We start from the raw sequence: 18,364 nt of genomic DNA, 5'->3' as shown, positions 1-18,364 counted from the left end.
TGGAGGTGTGTAGCTGTGGGTTTGGCCCGGATGTAGCTGTGGGGAAACGACCCCTCCTACCCGCCCATCCAGCCGGCGCCCGACACCGTCGTCATGGACATCTCCGGCGACGAAGATTAGATATAGTACGTAGTATGTATTATGTAGGAATGTTTTGCATGCTTTCTATGGATCTAGAGGTTGAAATATGAGAAACTCGGATGCAGAGTGGCTAATTTGAGGAGCTCTTTTACGGTACCCCGGTACTCCCCAACGACACCCAGGAGTACCATGAAAATCTGGCCGTCCGCACGGAGGGGCAAGGAAGTCTTTTTCCAAAGTGCAGTCCGCTTGGCAGTTTTGACTTTTGCAGTCCGCACGGTCGATATGTGAAGGAAGAAAAAAACAGAACACTCGATCTAAATCAGGAAAAAAAACAGAACACTCGATCTAAATCCCATTTTCTGTGGTGGCGGCGTGACCCTCGCGATAAGGCCGGACGGCGCCGAGGTGCCGCCGTCGGACACCCCCGCTCGGGGCCGACGTGCGCCGGTCCACACCCCATCCGGCTCGGAGATTGCGGCTGTCCGACATCCCCGAGCGCCGCCGTCCGACACCACCGCGCGCCACCGCCGTTCGCCGTCCAGATCGACGTTCTTCGACCCCGCCACCCGAGTCCTGCGTCGACGGTCCGGCCTTCCGGCCCGGAGATTGCGGCCGTCCGACATCCCCGAGCGCCGCCGTCCGACACCACCGCGCGCCACCGCCGTTCGCCGTCCAGATCGACGTTTTTCGACCCCGCCACCAGAGTCCTGCCTCGACGTTCTTCGACCCCGCTATCCGAGTCCTGCCCTCGCCATCCCTCCAGCGGTTCCTGCTGCCGCCACCTGCCGACGCGCCCGCACGCCGCATAATTTTAGGCTTCGCCGCCACCTGCCGAGACAATCGCCCGCCGGATAATTAGAGAACAGGTTCGTCGCCAGTTTTTCTCCAGCCATATCTTGCGATCTGTATGGATACATGACCAATAAATTGATCATGTTCACAGTATACAGTTATACAGTGTCACTCGTACTAGTTGAAATCATGGATGACCTTCAATTTGCGTCAGATCAACTAGAAAATGTCATAAAGGGTGACACTGGTACAGCACAACCTATCCTTCAGATTTTGTATATAATGAATGTTGCAATGTATATAGAAGACAGGTTATAATTCCTCTAGAATTTGTGTTAGTTTTCTGTTTATCTGAAGAATCACCTAAATTCAGACAGTTTGTATGACATTGATAGAATAAATGTGCTAAGTATGATGCTTTAATAATGGCAGGTTTGGAGGATGGATGGTCATACTGCTAGCTTGGAGGAGATAGAAGAATATCACATGATGGTTAGTCAGATGTTTGCAAGCGAGAAGCAAGGTTACGAGCACTACAACAGATATGCAAGAGCAAAAGGTTTTAGTGTCAGATTGGATGACAAGGAGTACGTGAAGGGCACCAGAGAGGTGAAAGCAAGACGTTTCTGCTGCTCTAAAGAAGGGCACCGATTGGAGAAGTACTTTCAAGCGACTGACCAAAAAAGGGAGCCACGGGCGCTAACCCGTTGTGGTTGCAAAGCTATGCTTGAGATCCAACATGATGCAGGCAGGGGTCAGTGGTTTGTTAAGAAGTTTGTTGATGTCCATAACCACCCGCTAGCCGACCCAGACCAATCTGCTTTTCTATGGTCTCACCGTAGGATGAACGATGCTCACAAGGCTGATGCAGTGGAATACGGACTTGGTGGTCTCCGTACGTTCCAAATCATGAATGTGGCGGAGAAACAGCATGGTGGTTATCCTCATGTTGGGTATATTTCCCGAGACCTGTACAATTTCTTCGCCAGGTACAAGAAAAAAAGAATCTTAGGCAGGGATGCTGACTTTGTGCTGAACCATATGAGAGTACAGGAAGAACGAGATGCTGAGTTTTTCTTCAAATACACCACGGATGATGAAGGACATCTTCGAAATTTATTCTGGGCAGATTCACAGTCTCAGATTGATTATGATGCATTCGGAGATGTAGTTGTGTTTGACAGCACTTATCGGGTCAACCGCTACAATCTCCCTTTTGTTGCATTTGTTGGACTGAACCATCATCGTAGTATTGTTGTTTTCGGGATTGGTGTTGTTTCAGATGAGACCCACAAGTCATACGAGTGGCTACTTCAGACCTTTGTAGAGGCGACGGGTCATAAGGAGCCCATATCTGTTATCACAGATGGAGACTCGGCAATGAGAAAAGCAATTAGGAAGATTTTGCCAAGGACAGACCATCGGCTATGCAGTTGGCACATTGAGCAGAACATAATACGCCACCTGCATAATCCAATGCTTGATGACTTCAGAAAACTCATATACTGTCGAATGGGAGTTTACCAGTTTGAGAAATCATGGGCTGAGTTCAAAGCGAACTATGAGATCGAAGAGGAGAACGAATGGATGTCCAGAATGTACAAACTTAGGAAAAAGTGGGCCACATAATTGAGTTTTACTTTCTTTACTATCATGTACTAACTATTCATCTCATATTATTCAAAACAGATTATTGAGAACCTCATGAGTGACGTGGAGTACGTTCTACACAGACCTATCTATGCTAGCAATGAAGTACGCGCAATCAGAACCATATTCACTACATTTTCATACTACAAAACATATTCTAACTATATTCATCCTTCTATATGCAGGGCCGAACGTTGCAACAAATTCATAGAACTGTGCAAGTAATAGATAATAAAGTCATTGAGAAAGAATACACGGACGAATACAAGTACTTCAAGCCACTTGTTGACGGTCTAACTGACGTTGAACACAATACAAGCCTGACCAACAGAACCCTGCTTCGTGTTGTCAAGTGTTTGGAGGTAAAGTCTTATTCACTAATGCACAAGTTTATGTTGCAAAAATGATGTGTGATAGCAAGCACCACTTATTTCCCATGCAGGCTAATAAGTTTGTTCTCCCCGATATATCAGATGAAGAAATTGAGGTAATTTAAAAGATAGTTTACTTATCTATTTGTGTGTCTTATTGCGTGTTGAACTCTCATTCTCCTTTATGTACAAGCCTTTTTGTAAGAAGGTCGACAAGTGCACATGGCACAAGGGACAACAAAAAAGACATGAGGAAGGACAATCTGAACATGATGAAGACGAAGGAGAATCTGAACATGATGAAGAGCAAAGAGAATCTCGTGAACATGACAGCGAGGCACCTGCCAAGCGGCAGCAAGAGCTTTCAGGCACTAATCTAGGTGATGAGGATGATACAAACAGTAAAGCCAACGGGACGGTGCGTCGGTCAAACAGGAAATCAAAGACCAATAAAGAAGACGAGTATTCATACTATGAGCACGAAAAGAGGCAACTTCGTGGTATGTCGCAGAAATCGTTGCCTGTCATGTAGTTGTATACCATTGTGCTTTCTTTATAACATAGATAAATCCACCTACTAATTGCAGGTCTAAAAGAAACACTACAATGGGTAAACAGACAAGATGATAAAACGCCTTTGGCCCAAATTGCTGAAATAACACTAAAGAAATCATCCCTGCATTCCCTAACAGCCAATAAGTTGCCGGACAACAATGCCAGATATGTGAATTCCTTGGTAAGTATTTCATGCTTCACTTATTACATCTGCACTGAAATATGCACTAATTACTGCTCACTTGCAATACTAGGCCATTGATGCTGGCATATATATCAATTGCCCACCAGAGGGAGAGTTTGACATAAGAGATGGCAAAAAAATCTTTGTCGAGAGCACAATTAATGTGCAAAAGCTCGTTGCAGATATAGAACCGTATAGCGAGGAGTTCAAAAATTGACAAGGCTCGTTCGATCGAAAGGATCATTGCGTATCTTGATCATGACATGGTACAACACAATAACTACCTGCTGAATTTTATTTACGAATTGTTTGGTCCTTGCTCTAACATATATGTTTATGCAGATTTTTTTACCCTTGAACTCTGGACTACACTGGTATCTGGCAGCCCTAGATGCGGCAGAAAGAGAAGTTCAGATTCTCAATTCAGCCCCTGGTGTTGGTCCAACAGATGAACTGGATCATGCGGTGAGAATATCCTTTTATCCTCCTAGTACTACTGCAACTTGTAGGTTATATGCATTACTAAATACCAACAAACACTCTTCAGTTGGAAGCGATAACGGCGTGGTTCCAGGAGGCTGAAGAAAGAATTAAACAACTTCCAAACCCAACAAACTGGCCAGACGGAACAAGAAGACAATCAAAGGGCTGCCAACCCAGAAAGACGGGTACACACGTTCATCACTATGTTCTTAATTTGTAAACTCGACCAAGGCAATTCAATCCTAATTCATACTTGCAGGAGCTCTTGTGGACTCTACCTTCTCAAGTACATAATGCTTTGGACGGGATCCAAACTATCCAAAACATTTTCAAAGGTGCGCATATTTAGACTATTTCATGGGTGCACTGTACATTACTTCCTTGGTTAAGGAAGTACTTTACATACAGATGGCGTACATCCCAAGATTATGTTTAACTGTTCACCATTTGTATGCAGAAAGATATAGATATGTATAGGAGACAACTTGCACATGACATACTCAACAGTGACAGAAATTCACTCCGGAAAAACCAGCAGCCAGACCAGACAAAGGCAATTTCTGAGATGGAGTTTCTACCAAAAAAAGAAAGAGGTCCAGGACGAGCACCAGGAATATATCTACACAGTAGATATGGCTTTCGCATAGACATTCGTCTTAAATCAAACGTTTTCCCATTTCCTCAATAATTCGGTTTGTAAGCAACAATTTGATGTTATTTATCCGGCACTTGGTGTGCGACAATTTGCTCAATAATTCAGTTTGTAAGCAACAATTTGATGTTATTTATCCGGCACTTGATGTGCGATAATTTGCTCAATAATTCAGTTTGTAATGGAGAAAACATATTTTCTAACATTGCAAGTTCTTATTTGTTAGAGACATTGAGCTACAAAAAAATGGACAAAACATGGTGTCTATCATGTACTCAACATCATAATCTATTATCTGATTTCATCCATGCTAAAGCAATTACCAAAGATAATGAGAAGGGCTGGGTGATCTTACGAAAAAGCCATCATCTTGACAGAAAAATCCCCTTTCTACACGCTCCGCGCTCCTAGATGGAGCACCTGCTGGACGAGCGGAGGTTGAGGGGTGGAGCCAACTCCGGCGCACCTAGATGGAGCAGCTGCACGACGAGCGGAGGTTGAGGGGTGGAGCCAACTCCGTTGCACGGCAGCCGGTCGGCGCAGCCACGTGGTTGAGGGAGAGGACAGCGCCTGAGGTGGAGAAGGAGGAGGCGTGCGCCTCGCCAAATACGGCCGCGGTGGCTGCCGCATCCGCTCTCGCCGGAGTTGGAGAAGGCGGAGGCGTCCGCCGCCCTACGCCGGAGATGGAGAAGACGGAGGCGACCGCCGCCCTCCGCCGGAGATGGAGAAGGGGTGGAGACGAGGGGCGAGCGGACAGGGTACGAATGGATTAAGGCCAAAGAAGTCTTTTTTTCACGGAATGGATTAGGTTCGGTCCTACTAAAAGGATATAATTATAACAAGTGGTGATTACCCTTTTACCCCTGCCACGGAGGTACTCCACCTGTTTCCCAGCTAGTACTCCGTGGGACTGCTTCTGGAGTACCAGATAGCACCCCAGGTCCCTATACTTGCACTGCATGTGATGGTTTGGTCCTTGTAGTTGCAAGAGCAGATTATTTCATTCCTGAACTTGTCATGGAGGTGCAAGTTTAGTTCTAGGCCAATCACAGCTCGCCAACTGGCTGGTCAGCACAGCATATTTTGCAGTTAGGCCCCTGTCTTTACTACTAATCAACCTGCAGTGCACCACTTAGTTGAATAGAAAACACCTGAAATAAATGTCGCCTCCCCCTTTGCTGGATCATCATTATCGTCCACGCCACCGGACAGCCTCGCGGCCGCCTCTTCGTCCCTCGTGCCCATGCTTATCACGTTCTCCGTGGCCATGCACGCCATCCACAGGAGGGCCGCGGCCATCGAGCCGCTTGCCCTCCATGGCGTCGCTGCCCTGGAGCTGCTCGTTGTTTGTGTCGCCGTGGCCATTGCCGCTGCATTTTTGCTCTCCGTCTAGTGCGGCAGCTGCATGCATGCAAGCGTACTTATGTACTCCCTCCGTTCTTAAATAAAGTCTTTGGAGACATTTCACTATGAACCACATACAGAGTAAAATGAATAAACTACACTTTAAAATGCATCTATATACATCCGTATGTGGTCCATACTGAAATCTCTCCAAAGACTTATATTTAGAAACGGAGGGAGTACGTTGCATAATAAGTGAATACTACTTGGTCTCTGTTGTACTTCTATACCCCTTAATAGTATACACGTACGTAAAATCCACCCTTGCTATTTTTTCAGCTTCTTTGGTCCAGCTCTTTTCTTGTATCGTTGTGTGCGTGTGCGCGCGCTCGTGCATGTGTGATTTTTTTCATCGACTACTCCCTCCGTTCCTAAATATTTGTCTTTCTAGAGATTTTAACAAGTGACTACATACGAAGCAAAATGAGCGAATCTACACTCTAAAATATGTCTACATACATCTTATATGTTGTGTCCATTTGAAATGCCTAGAAAGACAAGTATTTTGGAATGGAGGGAGTAGATGATATTGATCACAATACCTCCAAATTAATCAGGTGATGTATATAATGACAGGGTGTGAACACTTGGAAGCGTCGTGGTGCAATTCTTAATTCTTGCCTCTTAGCACTCGTTGTGGGTGATTTGGTAGTTGGCTCAGACCTTGTTAATTTCATTCACCAAACACGGAAATAATCTAGCCACATATAGTAAGTAATCAATGTTGTGCGCATCACTGCATGTCGTCCTAGAGAGTTAATAAGAATAAACTTTTTTAAGTGAAAGACTGAAATGCTCCAACAGGACGATCGTTCAACATATCTTGTACATTTTAATATAATTTAGTAGTATAATTTAAGCATATATCTTGTACTACCTACTATATACATTTTATAAGGATGAATGGATTATTGACGTTGGTGTTCCCATTCAAGGGAAGTATAAGAATAAAAAAACAAAAATTAATGAAAAAATTGCGCAGATTGTATGAAGAAATCGCAGTTTTTCGTATGCAAGAATAAGCATATAATAGTATAATTCCTGAAAAGGAAGTTTTCTTATAAGGGGTGAATTAGTGGCACTAATTCCCCTTAAAAAGGAAAAAAGAAATATAAACTGAAAAAGTAAAAATAATGAAATTTTCTAAGGCACAACGAATTAGTGTGTTTTGGTACTACCGTTTAACAAGAGAGAAAATAAAAAACAATGAAAAGTTTTGCATAAAATTTACATAGAAATTGCGCCTTTTTTATAATATATAAGAACAAGTGTATAATAGTGCAATTTTTTATGAAAGGAAGTTTCCTAAGAAAAAATAGACTAATGATATTGGTACTATCGTTAAAGAACAAAGAAAATGAAATAAAAACTAAAAAAATTCAAAATAACAAAGTTTTTCTAAGAAAAAATGAATCAGTGGCATTGGTATTACCCTTCTAGAAGAAAAACAAATAATAATGAGAAAATTACACAAATTTTACAAAGAAATTGCACTTTTCATAATATGCAAGAATAGGCTTATAACATTAAAATTTCCGGTAAAAATCAAATAAAGAATTAAAGAAGAAAGAAATAAAAATTAAAACTAAAATTAAATAAGAATAACGAAGTTTTCACATTTTATTGCAATTTACACTCATTTATAAGTAATTTTTTATATACATTTACACTCACCCAACATCCAAAAATATCCATATAAAAACAAACCGACAAAAAAAAGAAATATTAAAAACACACACAGATGTCAAGAATTAATGCGAACTATATATCATATCGGTGGTTTCTCCAAATGGCAGCGTGAGCTCAGCCCAGCTCGCTTCAGTCTCGCCGAGCTTGCCTGGGTGATGGCGTGGTAGGTGGCGAGCGGGCGGGGCTTCTCGTCTCGTCCACCGAGGGCGTGCGCCGGCCATTGGCCGTTTGTTTGCACGCGCCAATGCCCGCACGGCGGCGGCTTCTCGTGCTCCTGCACCTCCTCTTCCTCCTCCCTGCTTCCTCCGCCTCCCTCCATCGCCGCCGCGAAGGCAGCCATCACCAGTGGCACGGCGGGAGGAGGGCGCTGCACGAGCCGTTGTTCCCTCTCAAGAGCGCGCCGGCGCTGCCTCCGCCGCCCCCCACGCCCTTCTTCCCGTTCCTGCCCGACGCGGCGCCTCCTCAGCCGCCTATGGTGGCCAACCCCGCGCGCCGCCGGCGTCGGCGATGTGCATGCCGGCGGCGACCCGTCGTCCTCCTCGCTGCCGAACCCCACGGCGCCGGCCAACATGTCCTCCCTGTCTCTGCCGGTGCCCCGAAGCGCACCGGCGCCGCTCCGCCCGTTCCTGTCCTCCCACCGCCTCCTCACCATCCCCCTCCTCGTCGCCACCGTGGCCTCCGCCGTGCTGGCCGCCGCGCTCGTCTACCTCCTCGCCCGCCACCGCCGCGGGCGACCAGATCCTGAACCCGAAGCGTATGAAAAGCCTGCCTTGCCTAAGCCTTCGCCGGCCAAGCCCGCACTCCACGACGACGACCAACACCCCCTACGGCTAGATACAGGAAAATGGTAGGGGCCTAATTGCAAAAGGCCTGACACTGACCAACTCGTCCACTTGGCGTCCACTTGGCTGCACATGATTGGCCTAGGACTAAACTTGCTCCTGTGCTGCAAGTTCAAGGACTGCCCAGTCCACTTTTGCAAGTATAAGGACTAAACCATCACATGCTATGCAAGTACACGGACCTGTGGTGCTATTACCTCTAAGAGAAATGAACGGTGCTCAATTTGAGACGTGACTCGTCAACGCGTCACCGGGCATTTGGGGGACCGAATTTGCAAAGTCCGGTTGTAGACGTTGTTAGGTACACGTACATTGTCTAACTTTGAAAAACGAGACATCGCCGTACGTGCTGCAGGTGTGCGTGCGTGGAGGAGCTTGCTTAGCTCAGCTCACCAAACAACAATGCACTTTCCCCTTTCCCTCTTCCACTGTCGCTCATCAGTGATTTTGGGCTGGCTGCAGACGCATGCAGTTCTATCTTATAGGCAATATATTTATATAATTGCAATACCAGTGCAACAAATCAGCAACAAAAATTTGCATCTAGTAGTAGTCATAGTTGAGATTCAGAGGAATTCCCTTCTTCCTTCAGATAAGAGGCAACTGATCCATGGAGGCGGCAATAAATCAGTGACAGTGAGGCTACAACACAACCATGAATCAACATAGTAGCAGCAACTAATTAAAGCGATCAAGCTAATTGAAGGACATACTAGTACTACTATATGGATCAAGCATGGACTGGGTAGCTAGTGCAGGCAGCCAATCAAAAAGAAGAGCCCGATCGAGAAGGGGGGGAAAGAGTAGCTAGTACTATTATGCAAGAATAGTACTAGCCTCTTCTCTTGACGATGTCGACGACGCTGAGTGAGCGAGTGGAAACGAAAGTAGTAGTATGACTGAAGCAGGCGACCGACGAGGGAAGAAGATAGCAACGCTGCCTGCCTGCCTACCCGCGTCATTCTTCTTTTTCCTTTGTTAAGCACAACTTTTTTTACTTAAGTACGTCTAACACTTCACTTTATTAATCAAGGTCCAAATACTCCCTCCGTTCGGAAATACTCGTCGAAGAAATGTATAAAAATGAATGTATCTAGAACTAAAATACGTCTAGATACATCCATTCCTTCGACGAGTATTTCCGAACGGAGGGAGTACATGAGTATACAGTTGGAGGATTAAGGAACCACATACGGCATCCAAACGGTAGACCTAAAGCATGTTTAGCGAGGCTATCAGCCTCATGATTCATGTCGCGGCCTTCAAAGATGAAGGAACAAACGGGAAGTTGGGAAGAGGTTTCTTTAATTTCCGTGATAATGAGTGTGTAGAGACCTCCATCCCCTTTCTTGACATTGATGATGACCTCCTGACAATCAGAGGCTATATGGTCACATGTGTTAAAAAGAAGTCTTGAGCTAAAAAAGAGCTTCCCTGCACGCCAAAGCTTTGAGCGAAGAGGGGTCAATAACTCCTGAACATTTTTCCTTACGTTGTTTCTTTCTTTTTCTTTTCTTTTCTTCTATTTTCTGTATTGCTTCTTCTTTACTTTTTCACCTTTTTTGCGAATTATCTTTTCAAATTGGTGAACATTGTTTTTTTTATCAAATTCAAAAAATGGTCATTAATGTAAAAAAATGTTCAACCATTGAAAAAACATGCATCGGATTCAATTTTTGTTCATTGGATTAAAAAAATGTTCATAAATATTCAAAATCTGTTCATCAAACTAAACAATGCTCATTAAATTCGAATTTTGTTCATCATTTTCAGAAAGTTTTCATCAAATTCAAAAAAATTATCCATTTTCAAATGAAAAAATTCTTGAATACTAATTTCGTTCATCAAGTTCAAAAAATTTCATAGAATTCAAAATTTGTTCATCATTGTTGAAAAATACTCATAATAAATTGTTCAAGAAAATAAAAAAGTTCACTAAAATTGCAAAACATATTCATACTTTTGAAATCACGAACATTTTTTAATTCAAGAGTTGGTTTTGAAATTTCATTTTTTTTAATTTAAAACTATTTTGTAATCCCAAATTATTTTCAACATAAAATAAAACAAAAACAGAAAATTAAAAAGGAAAAGTCAAAAAACACGGATACCGTAGGAATGCTTTGGGTGTTCGTTTCCGCATATTATTTGATGCGAAAGTTTCGAAGACTGTTAATACCGTACTGGTATTGCTGGGCTGGTGCTCTGGAGCTAGAAGCTCTTCGCCACTTTTGGCCACCTGCCGTAGTATCCAACATGCTCTAAGGCTATGAGTTGGCGTGGCGCCCTCTGTACTATGAATTTTGTAGGGTCCATTGAGCCATCCCTCCAGTACAGTTCCATGCCCTTTAGAGGGTTTTTGCTTTTTGGTATTTAACCCAGGTGTCTGGTAATGATGCACCCTTTTACTTTGGACTGGGGTTGTGTTCAAGGCCGGATTATCCCAAATTTTGATTTCGGTTTTCCAGGCGCTCTCCATTGCACAGTACTTTCGTACTATGGACGCCAAGTCAGCAAAGCGTGTAATTTCGCGACGACTTACGGCGTTGAGGATTCCTTCGTCCGTGCAATTAATGCAGAAGAATGAAATTGCGTCCTCTAAACGGCAGTCCTTTATCCTGTTCATGACCAGGAGGAATCTGGCCCAGTAATGATGTAGTGTTTCAGCGGGCTCTTGCTGGATTTGAGATAGATCGCTTATGTTTGGGTGGGCGGGTGGAGTTAAATTCCGAACTCCGTCCGATCTAAGACTCAGGGGCCAAGAAGCTTCTGAACTTGGAAGCTTGGGTTCTTGGACGTTGTCCGATGAATCTAGCCCGCTGCCTGACTTTAAGTTCAGGGCTTGAGTAGTGTTCTCCCCTCCGCGGGAATCCGGCATGGAGGGGTCAGGAATCCGGACATAGCTAGTCCTTAGGATAGAAGAAGGGTCGCCATATTGTTCCTCTACCACAGCAACGTGGTGGGTAGCCTGGGGAGAGTTAATCTCTCTCAGATCAGCTTTAGGCCCAATCTGGTCGTAGTCTGTAGCGACTCCCAGGGCGGCGATGCGATCCAAGAGCTCGTTTAAGGAGGAGAGCTCCATCGGATCTAACTGCTCGGCGAGTTCCGAGTTGACGTGAAGATTGCTTTTGATGACCCGAGAAGTCATCGTCGGCGCGGCGGCCAAACAGGCGGTCATAAGAAAACCACCTAGCCGGAGAGTTTGGCCGATGGCCAAAGCTCCTTTGGCAACGGTGCCGTCTTTAAATACGGGATGAAGCATCCTTCCTGATGGCGACGACACAGAGGAACTCTCAATGAAAGCACCAATGTCGGTGTCAAAACCGGCGGATCTCGGGTAGGGGGTCCCGAACTGTGCGTCTAGGCGGATGGTAACAGGAGACAAGGGACATGATGTTTTTACCCAGGTTCAGGCCCTCTCGATGGAGGTAAAACCCTACTCCTGCTTGATTAATATTGATGATATGGGTAGTACAAAAGTAGATCTACCACGAGATCAAAGAGGCTAAACCCTAGAAGCTAGCCTATGGTATGATTGTTCTTCGTCCTATGGACTAAAACCCTCCAGTTTATATAGACACCGGAGAGGGTTAGGGTTACACAAAGTCGGTTTACAATGGTAGGAGATCTACATATCCGTATCGCCAAGCTTGCCTTCCAGGCTAAGGAAAGTCCCATCCGGACACGGGACGAAGGCTTCAATCTTGTATCTTCATAGTCCAGGAGTCCAGCCAACGGTGATAGTTCGGCTATCCGGACACCCCCTAATCCAGGACTCCCTCAGCCACCATGCATTATTTTTCATACATGTCACTCTTGATTCATTGCACCATCTCGGTACACCGCCGGAGGCATTCATATAGAATCATATCTTGTTCTAAGTTTCGAGTTGTAATCCTTATGTTGTAATCAATAGAAGTGTGATGATCATCATTATTAGAACATTGCCCAAACAAAACAAAAAAATAGAAAGGCCAAAAAAGGGGCCCAAAAAAAGAGAGAAAACAAATAAAAAGGGCAATGCTACTGTCTTTTTTTCCACACTTGTGCTTCAAAGTAGCACTGTGTTCTTCATGTAGTGAGTCTCATATATTGTGCTTCAAAGTAGCACCTTGTTTTTCATGTAGTGAGTCTCATAAGTTGTCTTTTTATACTAGTGAGAATTTTTCATTATAGAACTTGGCTTGTATATTCCTACGATGGGCTTCCTCAAATGCCATAGGTCTTCATGAGCAAGCGAGTTGGATGCACACCCACTAGTTTTCTTTTGTTGAGTATTCATAGCTCTAGTGCATCCGTTGCATGGCAATCCCTACTCCTCATGTTGACATCAATTAATGGGCACACTACTAGAAAAAGGGCTACAGATGGGATTGACACTAATGGCGCACCAGACAGGTGGTGCGCCATTAGTATATACTAATGGCGCACCGCCTGTCTGGTGCGCCATTAGTGTTGAAACTACTAATGGCACACCTGGCCCAAGGTGCGCCATTAGTATCAAAAAAAAATTGAACTAGTGCGCCTGTCCAAACATACTAATGGCGCATCCAGATGAAGTGCGCCATTACTAGTTGTAACTAGTAATGGCGCACCTGTCTGAAAGTGCGCCACTAATGTTGTTTTTTTATTATATTTTTTATTCCTTTTTTTGCAAAACTACTAATGGCGCACTCTGGAGCAGTGCGCCATTAGTATGTTTTTTGCAAAACTAGTAATGACGCACCACCAGAAGGTGCGCCATTAGTAACCTGGATTACTAATGGCGCATTTATGGTTGGTGCGCCATTAGTAAGTGGGCAGCAACAAGATATTTTGGACAGTCTCTCCTACCCACACTCACTTTCTCCCCACTTCATTCTCTCCACCGCCTTCTCCTTGTCTTGGGTGCCTCCTCTTTTTCACCTCATTTCCACCATAGATTCATTCAAATTAAGTGGTTAAATTACCTTGTTTTGATAGGTAAGTAAGGGGGGAAGCTATATTTATGTTGTTCTCCCTACAACAATGTGCACATGCACTTTTTATGGCCTAGCTAGATCTATGTATGTTCGTGGTATTGCATATGTTTGTGGTGTTGCATATGTGTTTGTGTTTGGAGGTGTACCAGTATTTGAAATGCGATAGTTGCCAATATTTTGCCGGAATGTTGATTCATTTCCGCTTCGGCGAGAATTTTGGCATTAAGCATTCTTTTTGGTCCTATTTTTAGGGAAAGTCATGCCAAATTTTTTCTTGGTTCTAAAATATCGTTTTGCTCTACCCCGCAGGCGACCATGGTCCGCACGATGACCGAAGGCATCGTGAATAGGTTTTTGAGGTCCGCGAAGGCCGAGATGCTTCAAAAGAACGAGACGGAGATAAGATGTCCGTGTCGAAGATGCAAGCTGAAGAGCCTTATTGCGGACCCGGATTCCGGGCAGGTGCGGGACCACCTGCTCTTGCGTGGTTTCATGGATGGCTATCGGTGGCAAGGTGATGAAGATGACTACGAAGTCGTCCATGGGGGCCGGGCAAAAAATGAGGAAGGGCAGCAAGACAACCACCGCGGCTCGGGCGGGCGAGAAGACGAAGAATCCCCAGGAGATGATCACGACGGTGATGCTGTACACAGTCATCATGTAGAAGATGCAGGACATGATGATGAGGAAGATGCCGGAGCAGACAACGGGCATGATCATGAAGATTATGATGCCGGCGGAGCAGACGACGCTGGACCATCGATGGGCTGGGTGCAGGACCCTCATATTCAAGAGCTGCTTCTCAAGCAGGCGGATAACGCAAGAGCTGCCGCCCGAGAGAAAGCCAAGATGGATCAACTTGAGTTAGACGCGGTTACTCCATTGTATGAAGGATGCAGGCCCGAGGATACCCGCCTGAAAGTAACGCTCATGGCTCTGGAGATGAAGGTAAAACACAAAATGACCGACGCATGCTTCGACGAGAACATGTCATTCTGGCACGAATGTCTTCCCAAGGGGAACAAGTGCCCGACCAGTTTGGAGGAGGCGAAGAAAATCGTGTGTCCTCTGGATTTACCGCACGTGAAATACCATGTGTGCATGAACAATTGCATCATTTATCAGGACGAGCACGCGGAGTCTACCATATGTCCGGTATGCGGCGTCACTCGATACAAGAAGAGGAAGAAAGCTCCTCGAAAAATGGTGTGGTACTTTCCGATCACTCCTCATCTGCAGCGGTATTTCGCGGACCCTAAGGTAGCAAAGCTCCTGCGTTGGCACGCGGATAGGGAGGAGAAGAAGCGAGAAGATGACGCAAATGATCCGGAGATAGATAAAAAGACAAGATGCTGAGTCACCCTAAGGATGCGAGCCAGTGGCAAGCGCTGAACTTCGAATACCCAGAATTTGGGAACGATCCAAGGAAAATCGTGCTGGGCGCGAGCACCGATGGAGTCAATCCGTTTGGCAGCCAGAGAAGCACACATAGCACCTGGCCTGTGTTTGTGTGGATGTACAACCTTCCCCCCTGGTTGTGCATGAAGAGGAAATACATTCACATGAGTATGCTAATTGAAGGGCCGAAACACCAGGGAATTACATCAATCTGTATCTAGGGCTGCTGAAAGAGGAGCTTGACACGTTGTGGAAAACGCCATCCAATACATGGACGCCGCAGAGAAAGAATATTTCCCTATGAGAGCCGCACTGCTCACGACGGTGCACGACTATCTCGGTTACGGATATCTCGCGGGGCAGGTAGTCCACGGATTTTCTGGATGCGTAAGGTGCATGGATGACACAACGTATCCCCAACTAGATAGAGATCCCGGGTCTTCGAAAACCGTGTTCATGGGACATCGAAGGTGGCTTCGCGATGATGACCCATGGAGGAAACGCAAGGATCTGTTCGATGGTGAAACCGAACCCCGAAAACGCCCGTGTACGAGGAGCGGCGAGGAAATAGACAAGCTGTTGAAAAATTGGAAAGACTGCCCACTACCGGGAAAGAAGCAAAAGGTGTCAGAGCCGGGAAAGAAGCGAAAGGCGCCAGAGCCGCTGCTGAAGGTATGGAAAACGAGGTCTATTTTCTGGGACTTGCCGTACTGGAAGATCCACCGTGTGCCTCACAGCCTTGATGTCATGCATATCACAAAGAACGTGTGCGAGAGTCTGCTTGGTACCCTGCTCAACATGCCAGAAAGGACCAAAGATGGGCCGAAAGCAAGGGCAGACTTGAAATCAATGGGCATCAGGCATGAGCTTCACGCTAATGATGATGATGATGATGATGATGATGATGATGATGAGGCGAAGCAGGACACAGAAAGTCGTCGCAAAGGCAAAAAGGCCAAGAAGACTGGAAATGACTACCCTCCCGCGTGCTTCACTCTAAGTCAGGAGGAGATCGAGCAGTTTTTCACCTGCCTCCTAGGAGTAAAACTTCCTTACGGTTACACGGGGAAGATAAGCAGATACCTAGACCCAGCGAAGCAGAAGTTCAGTGGGATGAAGTCTCACGACTGTCACGTGCTGATGACGCAGATACTTCCAGTTGTAATCCGTGGGATCATGGACGCGCATGTCCGTGAAACGCTATTTGGCCTATGCAACTTTTTCGACGTTATCTCTCGGAAGTCGATTGGCGTGAGGCAACTCAGAAGGCTACAGGAAGAGATCGTGGTGATACTATGCGAGCTTGAGATGTACTTCCCGCCCGCATTCTTCGACGTTATGGTGCATCTGCTGGTCCATATAATGGAGGATATCATCCAACTCGGGCCGACGTTCCTGCACAGCATGATGCCATTCGAAAGGATGAATGGTGTCATCAAAGGATACGTTCGCAACATGTCACGTCCAGAGGGAAGTATAACCACGGGCTTTCTGACCGAAGAGTGCATCTCCTACTGCACGAATTATCTAGGCATCGAGAACCCCGTTGGTCTGCCCGTCAACAGGCACCTCGGCAGGCTCGCTGGATGGGGTCGCCGCGAAATGCATGTCGACTTAGAGGGTCGACTCGCCGACTTTGAAAGAGCAAACCTAGTCGCGCTACAACACATAGACGTGGTCGATCCTTGGGTGGTAGAGCACTAAACCTTTATTAAGAAGACGTACAATGACCGGGGCCAACAGAGGACGAACGGAGATATAATCAAAGAGCACAACTCATGTTTCACGCGTTGGTTCAAGCAGAAGCTTCTGTCGTACCCTTTACATGAGGATTCTTCCGCGGAAGAACAACTCATATTCGCCTTGTCACAGGGCGCCGAGCACAACCTGATGACCTATGAGGCGTACGATATCAACGGCTACACATTCTACACCGAGGCCAAGGACATGAAGAGCGATGGTTATCAGAACTCTGGGGTAACGATGGAATCCTACACCGGTAACGACAAGGACAGATACTACGGAAGGATCGAGGAGATCTGGGAGCTGAGCTACGCTGGAGAGAAGGTCCCGATGTTCCGTGTCATATGGGCGAAGAGCGTCCTAAAATAAGACCGGTATTTCACCACCATGGTTATACCAGAAGCCAAATCCAAGACCGCGGGCGCAAACGTCACCGCGAAAAATGAGCCATGGGTACTGGCTTCCCAAGTGGACCAATGCTTCTTCATTACCGACCCGTCAAAGCCCAGTCGTGTTGTCGTGAGGAGAGGCAAAAGGAAGATCATCGGAATGGATGGAGTAGCCAATGAGCAAGACTTCGACAAGTACGGCGACCCGAGGATCGAACATGACGACGATGATGAAGTAGCAGCATACACCACAAGAAGAAGCAGGACCACCCTACCTAAAGGACGTCCGTTCCACAGAAGAACTCCATTTGCGAAAAAGAAGGGCAAGAAGATTGTGAACAGATAGCTAGCTAAGATCGATTGTATTTAAATCGTAGCCTTCATTTCTCGATTGTATTTCATGGGCACTTTTTGAACTATCAAGAATACTTTTAAATTTCATGGACACTCGATCTCGATCCCCCTCCATCTTGATCGCTATCCCACCTCGCCAGATCCGGTCCCCCTCGCCGCCGAGCACCCCCGGTCCACCGGCCGCCGCCGCCGACCCCCCGCACCCTCGATTCCCCTACTCAACCGCCGCCGCCGACCCCCCACACCCCTTCCCTACTCAACCTCCGCCGCCGACCCCCCGCACCCCGCGCATCCTCCCCCGCTCCACCGGCATTACTGTTTGATGATATTTTTAAAAAAATTATTACTGTCTTATAAAAAAATATTACTGTTATGATTTAAACAAGTTTGAACATATTTAAACACAAATAAGTATCAAACAACATTTTAAATGCATAAAAAAATTGTGGAGCCTGGGAATCAAACCCAGGACCTCCTGGTGTGAGAACTGGCTGCTGACCAATCGAGCTAATAGAGGGAACTTGGTGTGGATCAGGTCAGGTGGAAGATAACCTGTTGGCTCAAGCAGAAATCAAAAAAAAATACTAATGGTGCACCAGGGTGAGGTGCGCCATTAGTGTGGATGTACTTATGGCGCACTGAGGGGTGGTGCGCCATTAGTATTGTGCCGCCCCCATCCATAGTTCCTCCCCGGCGGCCCACCTAGATATCCCCTCTCTCTCCCTCGCCCTCGCCCTCGATACCCTTCCCCGACGCCGCTGCTCCGCCGCCCCGACGCCGCCCCGACGCCGCTGCCCCGCCGCCCCGACGCCG

At 46.1% G+C, this 18,364-nt stretch overlaps 1 protein-coding gene across 1 annotated transcript; it reads left to right on the top strand.

Annotated features, from left to right (window-relative positions):
- Nucleotides 1-432: 432 nt before the first annotated feature.
- Nucleotides 433-4,962, top strand: LOC119306965 (protein FAR1-RELATED SEQUENCE 5-like). Its single transcript, XM_037583036.1, has 11 exons — nucleotides 433-950; nucleotides 1,309-2,631; nucleotides 2,712-2,888; nucleotides 2,969-3,013; nucleotides 3,091-3,397; nucleotides 3,485-3,633; nucleotides 3,707-3,902; nucleotides 3,979-4,101; nucleotides 4,184-4,304; nucleotides 4,379-4,454; nucleotides 4,577-4,962. Exon 2 carries the CDS (start codon nucleotides 1,318-1,320, stop codon nucleotides 2,503-2,505), a length of 1,188 nt encoding a protein of 395 aa, XP_037438933.1. The 5' UTR covers nucleotides 433-950; nucleotides 1,309-1,317; the 3' UTR covers nucleotides 2,506-2,631; nucleotides 2,712-2,888; nucleotides 2,969-3,013; nucleotides 3,091-3,397; nucleotides 3,485-3,633; nucleotides 3,707-3,902; nucleotides 3,979-4,101; nucleotides 4,184-4,304; nucleotides 4,379-4,454; nucleotides 4,577-4,962.
- The last annotated feature ends 13,402 nt before the right edge of the window (nucleotides 4,963-18,364 follow it).

The sequence above is a fragment of the Triticum dicoccoides genome, chromosome 5B, assembly GCF_002162155.2.
Source record: "Triticum dicoccoides isolate Atlit2015 ecotype Zavitan chromosome 5B, WEW_v2.0, whole genome shotgun sequence".
NCBI lineage: Eukaryota > Viridiplantae > Streptophyta > Magnoliopsida > Poales > Poaceae > Triticum > Triticum dicoccoides.
The sequence above is the reverse complement of the archived record's forward strand: the minus strand, read 5'-3'. Positions and strand labels throughout refer to the sequence as shown.